At 45.7% G+C, this 15,337-nt stretch overlaps 1 protein-coding gene across 4 annotated transcripts in view; it reads left to right on the forward strand.

The window, feature by feature from the left end:
• The window catches only part of Fhod3 (formin homology 2 domain containing 3), a 423,897-nt gene that overhangs the window by 267,994 nt on the left and 140,566 nt on the right, over positions 1-15,337 (forward strand). For all 4 annotated transcript variants that reach the window (XM_021150413.2, XM_029472088.2, XM_021150415.2 and 1 more), the window contains exons 7-8: positions 6,852-6,963; positions 11,624-11,718. In XM_021150413.2, coding sequence (XP_021006072.1) covers positions 6,852-6,963; positions 11,624-11,718 — 207 coding nt within the window. The remainder of the gene's footprint in view (positions 1-6,851; positions 6,964-11,623; positions 11,719-15,337) is intronic.

The raw sequence follows: 15,337 nt of genomic DNA on the forward strand, positions 1-15,337 counted from the left end.
AAATGAAATCATGTGCGTTTCCCTAATCCTTTCTGTAACTTAAGTCCTAAGGTTGGGAACTTGTTTTCTCTTTCTGGTTGTTAAGTTTTTAAGAGAGGACTTGGCAATTAGACAGCTTTTGGGGTCCTTGGATTTGTACTTGCTGAGTGGCATGTTTAACCTGCCTACTGCATTGTCCCTATTTCCTTAAGTCCATTGAAATGCACATGAAGTCCCAGTCTTAAGAAACTGCCTTGTTTTCTTTTCAGGCTTCTGGTAGCTGCACTCTCTCAGAAACCTAGACAGCCCCTGCAAACTCACTAGGAACATCAAAGCCCAGTAAAGCACAATGGTGACACCAACCTGCTAGGCCCTCTCAATCCTCTCTGAAACAAACATTGGTATCCAGCATAGGTGCGGGGTGCGGGGGCTCTGTCTTTGGTTATTTAACGGGCACATTGGCTTTCACGAAGGCTCATCGGAGTCTGTTTTATGCTGACTTGGAACACAGAGTGCAAACTACAGAGCACACTGGAGTAGTGCTCTGTCCAGCCACACTGCGAATGTACTCAGTGTTCATGAAGTATGGTGGCTGCGTGTTCCCGGCCTCTGCACGCTTCTCATGCAAAGGGACTACCACCACGTCCTGCTTAGATACATGTTTTAGAATAACATAAACAATATTAACATCATTTTCTAGGGCTGGGAATTGTAGCTCAGTTGATAGAGTGTTTGCCTAGCACCTGTAGTACCTATAAAGCTCTGAGTTCAAGCCCCAGCACCACATGAAACTGAGTGTGACTGGTGTAGCTTCTCTGGCATTCTTTAGGAGACAAAATCTGATAGCAAACTCCCTATTCCTCTGGTACATGGTTGCCTAAACGAGACCTGAACACTAAAAGGCGTGTTAATATGGAAGGGAAAAATCTCACGGAGCCTCAACCTTCACAAAGAACTGCAAGCTACTGAAGAATGTTGAAAGCAGGCAGAGTGGTCTTCCCCAGGGAAGAACCCCTAATTGGTAATCCAATGCCAAGTTGTCAGCCCTGAAATCATCTTCATACAAATAACATTAGATGGATGGGGGAGGTTTTATTCATGTGTGTGTGTGTGTGTGTAATGCAACATACAAGCATGCACATGCATGCACACATTCATCCACACACAACCATGTGACAACAATTAATGTAAAAAAGGCCATGAATTTGAGAAAGAGCAAAGTGGGGGCACATGGAAGGATTGGAGGGAGGAAAAGGAAGAAGAGAGAAACATTTAAGATAAAATAAAAAATAAATGTTATAAAAATTCAAGTGAGGTGAAGTACACCTATAATCCCAGCAGGTTGGAGCAGGAGGGTTAGAGGTTCAGCACTGGTCCTTAGCTCTATAGGGAATTTGAGGCCAGCTACTAAATACCATGAGATACTATTTAAAAAGAAGCAACAAAGACCCTCATAATTTTCTTTGTTCCAGAGTTCAACTAGAATGCTTAAAATGTAAATAAAATATAGGTAACAAAGCCCAACAGCAGTGCCTGGAGCCTGAGGTGCTTTGTCCAGTGGCAGTGCTGATGTGACAGGGACCTCCCAGCCTTTCCATAGCTCTGCTGCTCCACTGGGGATGAGAGGGGCTGGGCTAGCTGGGACCAGCTCTGAGCTTACCCAATTGTCATCACAGTCTAGAGCTGCCCCTCTGAGAACACTCATTGTCCTTCCTGTGGGTGATGCTTTCTGTGTGGGGAGGGGTAGAATGAGTTCTTTCTTAGTATACCGTGGGCCGTGTCCTTGAAGCATGGTCAGGCCTGTGTTCTACTCTCAGAGTCTCAAAGGGTGCTCAGGGACCCAGAGGGGCTCTCAACACTGTTGGAAGTAGAAGCAAAGACTTGTGGATTGGCAGGGACTCAAACATGGCCAGCCACTTCACCCATCCAGGGTTATAGTTTTGTTTTGTTTTGTTTTTTTCTCTAAAGGTCTTGCCTCAGATAGCAAGACCTCCTGCAGTGGGATGTCTGTCCTCCTCAGCTCATTTGATTTTGAGCCACTGAAGTTCACTCCTTGCTGCTATGTCACCTGCCTGTCTTCTTCATGATGGATGAACCAACCATCCCATGGTGTCACATGCTTGCTTCACGAGAACTTTCTGATTTGCCTCTCGCGGCTAGTCAGGGTGCCGGGTGCTTGATGCATTGTAGTGAAACTGTATGTGTTAGGTTAGGAAGGGGCTTCAGTCTGAGCTGAAAATCAGACCTTTGAAGTTGGAAGGATACTTTGAGGGTGTGATGTGTCTGAGAAGCCATCAGGGTCTGAGCTATGCAGCGGGGGATGCTCTGGAATCCTTGCTGCTTGTTCTCACCCTTCCTTGTTTGGGATGCTCCTTTCTTTATCCACCTTAAGCCTGCCTCCTTTGTTTGCCCGGTCCCAGTATCCTAGAACTGCAGTTCCTGTGCAAATATGTCTAAGATGAGATTTGGTTTTGTGAATTTGGGAATCAAACCAAACATCCCATGCATGCTATGAAAACACTGACCTAACCTCTCAGCAGCAAGAACGGGATTTCAAGAGCTTTGGAAAAGGCAGTGTGCTGGACTTAGAGGAGGAGGTATGTGGCCCCTGTGCAGGCTGCTTTGCTCACAGAGTAACTCTTAGGTAAGTGAAGGCTACTATGGAGTTATTTAGAAGTAGTGTTCCCCCCATCCCAAGTCTTCACAATACTGCTAATGTGGAATTTCTGAGTAGGAGCCCTGGATGCATCCGAGGATGAGTTGTGACATGCTTTCAATTAGTATCAGGAATTTGCCCCAAATGAATGTTCCACTGCTCTCGCCTCTACAGCACTTTAATTATCTAATGTGCTTGCTATTCACTGGCACAGTAAAGGTCCCGAAAGCACCAAACATAAACTAAGTGGAGGCTAAGTCATAGAGCTCCTAAACATAGAAACCATGCTTAGGAATTTAAAAACTAAAATAAAATGATGGTGCCCAAAGAACTCCAAACAGAGGCTTTCCAGCACCAGCGGACAGCATACAAAGGAAGACTGGCTTCTCTAGGAAGAAGGGATCTCCATCAGGAGCGGGCGTTGCTTAGGGACTGTGGGTACCAGGGACGGTGAAAGTCAAGTACTATGACTGCACAGAGGCTCAGAAGGATTCTATGGGACTGACAAAGTAGACCCTGCTCAAACCAGCTTCGTAGGAGCACACACTGGGCAGCTGCCAGGTTCGTTCCCAGGAACCACATAATGATAGTCTCCCTCCAGAGGAAGCCACCAAGCCCGGACTTGCTGGGTTTGTATTTACTTGAAGGCATTTCTCCGGCTTTAAACATACAAAACACAGTTCATTCTTCTAGACTGCCACCCCCCACAAAACCTTGTACTTGTTGAGAAAATGCTGTGGAATTTAACCTCTTCCTAGACGGGAAGGAAGGAGGAGAGAGTAGGACTGTCTAATAGACTGGAAGTAGGAGTTAGGAACTCTCAAGTGTTTGGAGGAAAGGGGGACCCCTGGGGGCTGTTTGACCTCTGTCTGACCTCTGCCTGGCTTAGCTTGGCTTGGGGCTATGACTGATGGGCTGGAAGGAGAAGCTCAGTGAAGATATGCCACCTTCACATGCACAACTGGCTCCATGGCTTCTCCTGTGTCAGAGGAATTGTGATGGGTAGCTTGTGTTCTTAGGAACTGTAGCCAAATGTATCTGGTCTCTATGTCTGTAGGAGCCTCATAGAAAAGCCCACAAATCATGACTAAAAGACTCGGCTTTAAATGGTGTCTCTGCTGAGCATGCAGGTGCTCTTCCTTGTCACCGTGTCCCAAACGATGCCATCAAACAGCTGCTCCTTCAGCATTGGCACTCAGTGGTGCTAAAACGAATCTAGAGGTGGCTTCTGGTACTCAATCGTGGGGAGGATGGTTATGGATATGAATGTATGCTACATGGTTTCCTGCCACTCATTCATGGGCTCTAGTTTCTCATGGCTAGAGGAGATGCCTCTGAAGCTAGCTCAGTCATGAGTAGGATGCAAAGTGGCTCTTTGATGTGGTCATTGACAAGGGGCTCCTTCTCATGACAATGGTTTTCACGAGTGGCATTTCTAAGGCCTACAAAAGGGAAGTCCAGGCCTATAGTGCTGGTCCCAGGGAGGGGAAGGGCTGGAGAGAAGTTTCCAAGTTGGCGGTAAGCTACAGAGAGCATGTCAGGGGCATAACCTTGGATGCTATTGTGATGGCCCTGGGTGGAGGGAGATGGGCATGCCTTGAGGAAAGCTCTACCTCACATGAGATTCTACTAACTTGCCTGAGTAAGTCTGTCACAGTGTGGGAACCATGTCAGGAACAGCCCTGGCTGGTAGTGGCATATTAAATACCCAAGGGGTAGCATCTGAGAGATACCAAGGCTGTAAGACAGCCTGGCCTAGGAGTTCAGTCAGGACCTGAAAAACAACAGACAATTAACATTCAATATTAGATGGACTTTAAAACCCAGGAATCGGATAAACTTGTTTAGAGGGTGTGTGGAAAAAGGGAGAAAGAATGCCCAGGCAGAAGGTTTTAGGTCTTTACAAAGCCAACTGAGCACCCTGAAAGGTGCAAGAGGAGGAGTCACTGCTCAGGTAGGAGACTAGCCACCCTGTTCTGAGAGAGAGCTGTGTTGGGTGGAGAGTGCAATAATTGCTTGTTTAGTTGGTGGAACAAAATACTTGCATATAATGAACTTGGGGAGGAAGGGTTTCTTCTGACTCTCATTTTTAAGATATTGTCCACCATGGCATGGAAGTGACCCAGGCTGAAAAATCCCTTCCAGATGTGCTGGGAAGTTTGTCTCAGTAGAGATTCTGAATCCTGTGATATTGGCATCTGGATTGATGATCACAGGGAGTCACTGGGAAGAGAGGAAGTGGAACTATGGGCTGTAGTAAGTCTTGTCTTAGGAGTTTTTGTTTTGTTTTCTCAGTGAAGAGTGGGACCAAGGACAAGACAGATAATTATCTAGGTAAAGAGTGGCATCAGAGAAAGAGCCTAGGGCCAAGGCATGGAATGACCTTGGAGAAAGGACTTGGGCAGGTGGTGTTTTAAACTGTTCCCTCTTTGCTATGACAAGGTAAATACTCAGCAGGGGTAGTTTGGGGGAAGGAGGATTGGTTTTGACTCCTGGCTTAAGAGAATACAATCCAAAATATGGCAGGTAGGACCATCATGGTCTGTGCTGACCAAAGTTGGAGCTACAGATAGTTTCTCTACATCCCCATGGACCAGGAAGCAGAGAGGGAATGCTAGCATTCATCTTGCTTTCTTCTTTCTCCCTATTTTCTTCCATCCTGTCCACCAGCCCATCAGATGGCACTATCCATATTCAGAGTGGGTCCTTTGTCCAAAAGTTAATTCTCTCTGCAACCCCCTCAAAGATACACCCAGAACTTTCCTTTGGATTCCTTTTTTTTTTTATTAATATTTTTATTAGGTATTTTCCTCAATTACATTTCCAATGCTATCCCAAAAGTCCCCCATACCCTCCCCCCCACTCCCCTACCCACCCACTCCCACTTTTTGGCCCTGGTGTTCCCCTGTACTGGGGCATATAAAGTTTGCACAACCAATGGGCCTCTCTTTCCACTGATGGCCGACTAGGCCATCTTTTGATACATATGCAGCTAGAGTCAAGAGCTCCGGGGTACTGGTTAGTTCATATTGTTGTTCCACCTATAGGGTTGCAGATACCTTTAGCTCCTTGGGTACTTTCTCTAGCTCCTCCATTGGGGGCCCTGTGATCCATCCAATAACTGACTGTGAGCATCCACTTCTGTGTTTGCTAGGCCCTGGCATAGTCTCACAAGAGACAGCTATATCTGGGTCCTTTCAGCAAAATCTTGCTAGTGTATGCAATGGTATCAGTGTTTGGAAGCTGATTATAGGATGGATCCCTCCTTTGGATTCCTAAGTGAGTGTAAATCAGATAAGTCAAGATGATGATGAAGATTGACTATTGCTCCTGTGAGCTGTACAGTGGCAGCGACAGCTTGAGACGTGATAGCCTGAGGTTGGCTTGGTATTCTGAGTCTCTCTCTCTCTCTCTCTGTGTGTGTGTGTGTGTGTGTGTGGGTGTGTGTGTTCTTGGAAGAAAATGAGATAAAGGGAAGAGAGGTTTTGAGGGAGAGATAGTAACAGCAACTGGGAGGTTGGGAAATTGACCCAGCATCCTTCAGGACTGAAGAAGCTGGAGTTAGGAAGGCATGCTAGCTTCCATTAAGTTGCTCATAGCATCTCTGAGGGTGAGTTCTACTGTGGTAAAGAAAGATTTTGAGCTGGCTGCAGCTCCTCACAAATGCTGAGCTGTGGGTCCTGGATCTGTGAGTTCCAAGGCCCCAGGCAGCCTGCTATGCCTGGCTTTAAGTACTGGGGAGTTGGCTCAGGTTCTTGCTTATCCAAGCTTGCTAGCACTTGTGGCCTAGAACAAGTCATTTGACATGTTGTGCCTGCTTCCTCACTGGAAAAATTCAAACTGTGACTGCTGTCATCAGGATCAAATGAAGTCCCCAGCTCAGCATGTACTGTCTTACTTTGTTGCAAGCTGAGTATGAATTCTGAGGTCAAATACCTTGGGTTTGAATTTTTGTTTCCACTGATCACTAGCTGTGTGAGCATGGACAGTGTGCTCTGCCTCAGAGTCCTAATCTTCACAGTTGAGAAGCACTTATAGCTGTATGCTGCAGTATCTAGTAAAGGGTAAGCGAGGAACTAGTGAAGGAATCTGGGCGATCCTGAGAGGAGCTCCAGGCTGACCGGATCACTGGGTGCTGGCTAAGGATGGAGGGGATAATGCATTCAGGTGGGCGGGGCTGCCTATGCTTCTGTGTGATGTTTTGTCTCTTTTTCAGTTCCGCCTGGTGGTGAAGACAGCCCTGAAGCTTCTGCTGGTCTTTGTGGAGTATTCTGAGTCCAATGCACCACTTCTCATTCAGGCCGTTTCTGCTGTCGACACCAAAAGAGGTGAGCAGTCCCTGCTCTGGGGCACCAGGGTCCCAGTGTTTTAGATAGGGAGGCTTCCCATCTTCTGGTGAGTTATTCGGAACATCCTCTGTGTGGAGACATCTCTGTGAAGGATCTAGAGTGGAAGCTATAGAGATTATGGCTTGCAATGGACATGACAATGAAGAACATGCATGTGTGGAGTTAGTCAAAACTTGTCAGACCATCATCTTTTACCTCTGTCACTGAAACCACACAGAACATCTATTCTCCCAAACAAGTTCAAGTCACCTTGTGTCTTGTCTTCTCTTCTTTGCCCTGTGGCACACTGACCCATAGCTATTCCTTGAGCATTCTTCCCTCCTTCCCTCTGCCCATGCAGTGGCTTGCTCAGGGGTCTCAGCATCTCTTGACCTACTATCACCCACCTCCCTAAAGTACAGTTCTTCATCATTCTATCTAATCCTGTCAGCAGGTCCCTAGTGCCTACAGCATGAAAACATCTGAGCCTTTCTGTGTAAGGGACCACCTGCCATGCCATCTTCCTCCTGCTCTGTAACACCCCTTCGTATCTCATGAGTTCACAGAGCTTCCAAACAACTTTTCTTTCTACTGTGCTGTCATCTGTTGAGTTGAGTATGTCCCACTCATAGGCTCTGTCTCCATCTTACTGTTCCAGTGCTCAGCTGTCCTGAGCAGATAGGCATGCTACACATAGGTAGAAAAGAGTGGAGTGGCCTGTACTGCACATAATCTTAGCACTGAAGAGGCTAAAGCAAGGCCACCATGGGTTTGAAGTTAGCCTAGGCTATGGTCTTAGGGTTTTACTGCTGTGAACAAATGCCATGACCAAGGCAACTCTTATAAGGACAGCATTTAATTGGGGCTGGCTTACAGGTTCAGAGGTTCCATCCATTAACATCAAGGCAGGAACATGGCCGCATCCAAACAGGCATGGTGCAGGAGGAGCTGAGAGTTCTACATCTTCATCTGAAGGCTGCTAGCAGAATACTTGCTTCCAGGCAGCTAGGATGAGAGTCTTAATAGCCCACACCCACAGTGACATACCTACTCCAACAGGGCCACACCTTCTAATAGTGGCACTCCCTGGGCTGACCAAATACAAACCATCACAGCTACCTAGAAAGAACCTCTCTTGAAAAGAAAAGAAGAAGAAGAAGAAGAAGAAGAAGAAGAAGAAGAAGAAGAAGAAGAAGAAGAAGAAGAAGAAGAAGAAGAGGAAGAGGAGGAGGAGGAGGAAGAGGAGGAGGAGGAGGAGGGGGAGGAGGAGGAGGAGGAGGAGGAGGGACTGTAGCTGAACCATGCTGTGGTCTGTAGTGGCGTGAAGCCTTTAGCTGAAATGCTGGGGTGCCTGTTTCTCCTGTTGCTCATTCTCCTTCCTAAGAGGACTTGGTTGCCATCATTACCATCCCAACAAAGACTCAAATAAGTAAGAAAAATTTTGAATTATATTTTTCTTTTCATGACTGTAATAGTTTGAAAACTCAGTCTACAGATGATCCCAAATCACTTTTGCTGTCAACAAGCAGGTGAGCTGCACAACACATGGTCAGTCCAACCTAGAAGCAACTCCTGGTCTCTCTGAAGGAGTACATTAAGATAGCAGAGCTTCAGACAGGGACAGAGGCTGAAGTCTGGAAGGTGGGTCCAGACCCCACCCACTTCCCCTCTAGCATAGCATGTTGTCATCTGCTACCAGATAGGAGCTATGAGCAGATTACAGGGCCAACTAACAGCCCTAAGGACAACCGGTGGCTAAGAAACTGGCTTTCTCAGAACCAGGTGGTTAGAACCTGAAGCAAATGGTGGATATTTGGGAACATGGTGGCTCCCTTGATTCATCGTTGCTGGATGTGTCTTCCAAACCCCCAGCTGTGGAGTTATTCTAGGACAATGGGTGGGCTTTTTGTTAGCATCTCTTAAACATTGGGTAACTCAAGGGCACTTGCCATGCGACCATGATACAGAGATATCCTTTTCATGGCTTTGAGGGTTTTTTTGGCCTTGTTGAATAGGGTCTTCTAGCATCTCTGGAGTTCCTACTACATCCAGGGCATGGTGTGGAGTGGGAATAACCCTCAGATGAACCCAGGGCTTTATTTCCCACATCCAAGCTTCATTCCACAGCCCCAGCCTGAGGCCTCTGCTATCCTAAGTCTGTCCAACAAGACAAAATGATGGCCATCTTTTTTCAATTAGTAAAAAAAAAAAAAAAATCCCCATAGATTGTTTTCTCAGCTTGGTAAATCTTGCCTATAAAATTTCTTCAACCTTTGGCAAGTTCTGTCATCTGCCTGCCACTAAACACGAAGAGCTGCAAACAAAGGCATATCACTAATGAAAAGCTCAGAGAAACCTCATCATGTGTGGCTCAATAGCATGCTCCTTCACGGACATGTGTGGTCTTGGCTGTGATTTTTGTAATGCATACATATAACGTCATCTTGGTTTACTGCTAGTAAAGTTGTCGTAGGATTCTATGATGGAATTAAACATACAAATGTGTCATAGAGTTATGCAGAGAGCAACATGAATTCCAGGTGTTTCCAGCAGCAGGTTTTAGAGCAGTCTCCAGCTTCCTCTCAACTGGGCTGGAGCACAGCCTATGAGCCAGGGATGACTGAAGAGGAGCTGAGCGTGTCCACTTGGGCACATGTGCAAAGAACCCATAAATTCTGCTCCAGAGGGAAGCTTCAGACTCATTCCTTGGCAGGAACAACAGGCATGGGAAAGTAGGGACAGTTGTCTTTCTTTTTTTCTTCAATAGGAAAACCTCAGAATTGAGGAATCAGCAAATAAAACTAAGAAAATAAATTAAAAGCCCTAAAAAAAAAATCATTACCACCTAAAGCAGTTGAAGAACAGGTTCACTTGATTATAAAGTATGCATGGCCACCTATGAGGTAACCAGAGGGCTCATTTTGTGACATGGACCTAGAGTGGGCCACTTAGAGAGCCTAGAAAGAAAGCAAAGTCTATCACCAAGGCCCCAGTAGTGTAGCTCAGTGTCAGACTGGCTGGTATGCTGAGGCCCTGAAGTCAGTCCTCATTACTGCAAAACATACAAACAAAAAGTACATCATAGGTAGCAGTTAATATTGATGAATATGAATATGTAAACATTTTAAATGCCTCATTTGGCCTAGTCTACTATACTTTTACTTTGGGGGCTAGAATAAAAAAGTTGGTGTGTGTGTGTGTGTGTGTGTGTGTGTGTGTGTGTGCATGTGCACACATGTGTATAAGCGTGAGGTTTTTTTCCTTCTCTCTGGACTACCTGACTATTGTTTGGCTTTGCCTTCCTCAGGCCTCACAAGTCATGTTGGATTCAAAGTAAACAGCGAGGAAGGTAGTCCTGTGTCTGGAAACACCAGAAAAATTAGAAGCTATTGGCTGCAGTGTTTTCTCCCAGACACAGAGCTTCAGTGAATTCTCCCTAGCATGGCCCTTTTTTAGCTATCTGCTAGGAACTCTACAGTCCTTGAGATGGGTGCCCCACTAGAAACACAAGCAGCTACTTCCTGAACTCCTTGGGACAGTGAGAGCAAGGATCTACTGGTTGGCTGTCATTGTTGGTTGCTTGAAGAACAGCTATACCCTGGTGCTTACTGCAAAGGAGGTTGATGATAAATATCAGGCAAGAAGTCAGTAGGTAATAGGAGGGAGAGCGTGTCTGTGGGTTCAGAGTTTAGAGACAGGCGGGAGATCACATGGTTCTAACTGGCTGGATAACTCAGCTAAGGATGAGACCAGGTTCACTCCCTGGGAGAGACGCCATCTCTGTGTATGGGTTAATCTCTGTGTATCATGTCTTATAGGAAGCTTACTCTTCAGTCCTTCTGACCGCTTTCTCGTCTCACCATGTGTATCTTCCCTCTCACTCTTGTAAAGCAGTCCCATCTTTCCATACTAAATGCTCTCTCAGAAATCATTACTGTTCTCAGGCATTTTATTGACCTGTGCTCTAGTGCAGGCATTGCGCTGATAGTGCAGAGATGAACAAGAGTGATACTGACTCTGCCTTTGTAAAATGTTTATTTCAAGGCCAAGATCAGCTCTATCACAACCCATCCAAGGACCAGCATTTGGAAACTGCTGTGTTTAGTTTTTTTTTTTTAATTTAATTTAATTTGTCTAGCAAAAAATAAGTAATATCCTTTTGAGATAATTTATAGAGAAATCACACAAAGAAAGGTTCACATTCCAGCCCATCAACCCAAGGGTAAGTCAGGGCTTCCATCACTTCTAATATTTATCTCAGGCGTGGAACTGTGCCAGAGATTGCCTCCTCCTCTGTGACCTTCCGTTTGACTTGATGGTCTTGAATGTGAGCTGTTTTCTAGCTCTGTCCTAAAGGTTTTCCAGCCAGTAAAATCTTCCTCCCAAAAGTGTGCACACGAAGAGACTTAATTATATATTTAAAATAAAGGGGACTTCTCAAGCAAATGGTTATGGATACTAAGAATGAACATGAAACAGGATAGTATATTAATTGGAAGATGGCACAAGTCCAGCTTGTCAATGTGTCCACACCTATAAATGCAATGACTACAAGACAATCTCCATCCCCAAGGCAGGAATCCTTGGTGAAACTTACGTGTGATTGGAATAATGTGTGTCATTGAATTGCTGTTCTTAATGATTTTTGCTTAACTTGTAGGTGTCAAACCCTGGTCCAACATCATGGAAATCTTGGAGGAAAAAGATGGAGTTGACACAGAGCTATTGGTTTATGCAATGACTCTAGTGAACAAGGTTGGTTAACATGTGTTCTAGATTGTGCCCTCACCATAAAAAAAATAGGAGTTGAAGCCTTAAACCTTGGTACATATGAAGAGGGTCTTTATAGATGTAACTCAGTCAATAGGACAAACTAATCAGATATGATTGATGGTATAACAAGAGGAAAAGAGAAAAAGGGGGGTGGGCAGGGAAGACTGTGTAAACACAGCCAGGGAAAATAACCACATGAAGACAGAGGCAAAGGTTAAAATGGTGCTCTGTGGGCCAGCAAGGACCAAAGTTGGCTAACAACCAACTAGCCAGTGAAGGATCACTGGTACAGAGATCAGCTGGTACAGAGAGCATAGCCCTGCTGATACCTTACTTTCAGATTGTTAAATTATGACTTGTTAAGGCACCTCACTCAGGGTAGCTAGTTACAGCAGCTGTGGAAACTGATACCATGTGGAAATGTAAATTGTTCGTGGTGAGCCACACCATGTGGTTCCAGCTTGGTAGCTAGAAGGCAATAGAAGAATAGTAGGAGGGCATTTCATACCAGTAATGATATTTCCCCTTTAGAATTAGCACCCTGATTTGGAAGAAATGATCCACTATTCAGGAAGACACATGGTTTCTTGCTTGTTAATTCTGAGTCCTGGACTGAGGTGAGGACTCTGGAGGCAGAGCCCATCTCCTTTATGTTGTCATGGCCTCACATCTGTGTTCTTGTTGCTGCTATCACATCCCTCACTGGTCATCATCTTGTAGGACAGCCACAGTCCTTTGAGGTTGTCCCCAGAAGTGGGCACCTTGGTTCCCATGTTGACCTTGAACAGGCTGTCTTGGTCCTAATGCACATAACTCAGACAGTCACACCCTACATCCCAAGTATCATTGTCACTGCCCCCCATCCCCACCCCCCATCCCCACCCCCCATCCCCGAGGATTGTCTATTTAGACTGTTGACTGTGGGTCTACAGGAACAACTGCAGTGATGAGGAGAAAGGCCTTGGAAGGTTCCAGAATCCATTGCTGGAATATAACTGAAGACTTGCTTCTCTTAACAAAGTGAAGACGTATTTGTTTTGACCAAACAGTGTCTCCTCTATGTAGTCCTGGCTAGAACTCAATGTGTAGAGCAGGCTGTCCTTGAACTCACAGTGATGTTCCTGCCTCTGTTTCCTGAGTGTTAAGATGACATTGTGAGCCATAACACCTGTTTGTTACATTTGCACTACTCCTCCTCTAGATTCCTTCTCTCTGAAAGACTTGTGAGACTCAGGTGTCATGCTTTGAATGTTAATAACTCACCCCTTTGGGGGGTATATATGATTGTACTGCACACATACCTTCCAATATAGTTACTGATATATCTTTTGAGGGAGACTATGGATCTCTAACTTATCCATTTGCCCATGGAAAGAGTTGAGGGTCATGGCTCTTGACTTTCTCAGCTGACACTGGGGCAGGTGACATTGGGAACACGTGCTTTACCACACTGGTTTTATCCTGCCTGATAGTTTTACCCTCAAGTTATCCCTGAAAACCTAAGGAGAGACAATTTTTCTTGAAGACCAAGTTTGGTCTCTGATGAATGCCAGTAAAGAATTGTTAGTGACAGATCCTGGCAAGACAAAGTCTGAAAGAAAACAGAGGTGAGGATCACCAGATGTAAGGCAGCTGTGGGGCGTCGACAGCCTCAGGAAACTCTTGCCGTTGGGACCTTCTGGCAATGCCGTGGTCTGCGCCATCTGTAGGTGTCTTAACCATGAGCGTGGCACTGGAACTGGGAGACGCCCGGGTGTGGATGAGGTGGAGATAGCTGAGCATATTGGAGCAATAGTCTGGAAAAGGTGACTATGTGTCTGCACAGGGGGAAATGCCACAGTCCTTCTGCAGCCTGCACGAATACCAGAGGTCCACAGGCTCAACTCAAACTCAAGTTTTTCATGGCTACTCGCAACTTCAGTTTGGGGCCTGTTACTTGGCAAAGGCCTTCAAATCTGCTTATTGTGGAGAGCTGGCTCTTTGGTTATTTAACCACTGACGCTGCTGTGAGACAAGGGAATTAGCTGTTTTAGCTTAGCCCCCTGGGGTTTTATGTGAAAAGAGAACCTCGTAGGGCTGGGGAGATGGCTCTGTCAGTAATGCGCCTGCCACAAGGACAGGAGGACTTGGGGATCCCTAATACCCATGTAGAGCCAGGCTGATGATGGTAAGAGAGGTGGATCCTAGAAGCTCATTGGCCAGCAAGCCTAGCTGAATTAGTGAGTCCCAAGCTCAGTGAGAGACCCTCAAAGGTTAAGTTGGAAAGACATTGAGGAAAGCATCGGACCAGAAATCCTCTGGCCTACATAGTCACAGACAAACAGACACACTCCCTGTTGACTCTAGGTATAGGAGCTGGATGAGGAAGGAAAGGAGAGAGAGCGGGGAGAGTGGAGTCAAGGAGATTGGAGATGTTTTGTGTCATGTGTGGACAGGCCCGCACCTCTGTGCAGGAGGTTTTAAGTCCAACTAACTAGCCTGCCTTCTTCGAATTGCTTCCTCCATCCTTCATAGTCAACAGGCATTTTGAGTGTGTCCAGTTATCTTCTGTTATCTCCTGCTTAGCATTACCATCCCATCTCTAACCTTCACTAAATGTTAGAGCTTTTATAACCCAAAGGGTGAGATTGTGGTGGTAATAGAGTCTGCTAAGGCATGCCAGGTAGGGAGGGTGTGGTGCTGGTGGTAGTGGTGGCAGCATCTTAGTTATTGGTAGTTCTCAGGTAAAGCCCAGTTGACTGCCTCTGTGGCAGGCACAGGGTGTCCACATGTGTGACTGCCTCCTGCAGCTTCCAAGTCATGACCTCTTATGAGGTATCCTTTTGGGGTCTCCTGAGTGATGGAGATGATCGTATCTCTGACGTCAGCCACATGAATTGAAGCCTCTGATCAGCATAAAAAAGAAAAGTCTGCTATTTAGCATGTAAAGGCCTTCTTTCTACTTTTGATAGAAGTTGTCAGAGAAACCAGGGTTGTGAGGTGATCGCTATGCAAGAGTTGATCCATGGCAACATGGCAAGCTAACATGTTGAAAATAAATTTGAAATATAAGTGGTCTTAGAAATACAAAGGCAGCAGAATAAATAGGGACTTGGAGCAGAGTCTGGGAGTCCAGGCTGGAATAACCTGTGAGGAATGCAGGAGTAAGTGGAGACTTATCTGGGCTCTGAGCGGGCCTTCACTCCAGTCTTCAGTAATTTCTGGTCATCTGTGAAATCTCTCCCATTCCTGAGGCTTCATCTTCTTCATATGTAAGGTGAGGAGCTTGCAGTAACTCCCAAGGCTCCTGTTCTGAGCAGGACATGGCTGAGAGAGCATTCTCCCTTTAAGAGATGTAGAACTCAGAGCGAAGTCTGGTTACCCTACCTACCCTAGTTAACCTGTCTTCTTTGCTCTTGGTAGCTGCTTTGAAATTCCTTGTTTCACAAAGTTTCAAGGACCAAAGGGAGGCTCTGCTGAACTTTAATGGAAGAGAATCATTAAATGTAAACTCTCACTAATATATTGATTCTAAATGTAGAAGTATATTAAATTTCCATTGGCATATGACAGCTCCCACAAGCTTAACTGCTTGGAGCAATGCACATTTGTCATCCCACAG

This window comes from Mus caroli, unplaced genomic scaffold, assembly GCF_978045245.1.
Source record: "Mus caroli unplaced genomic scaffold, Mus_caroli_1 scaffold_19, whole genome shotgun sequence".
Classification (NCBI taxonomy): domain Eukaryota; kingdom Metazoa; phylum Chordata; class Mammalia; order Rodentia; family Muridae; genus Mus; species Mus caroli.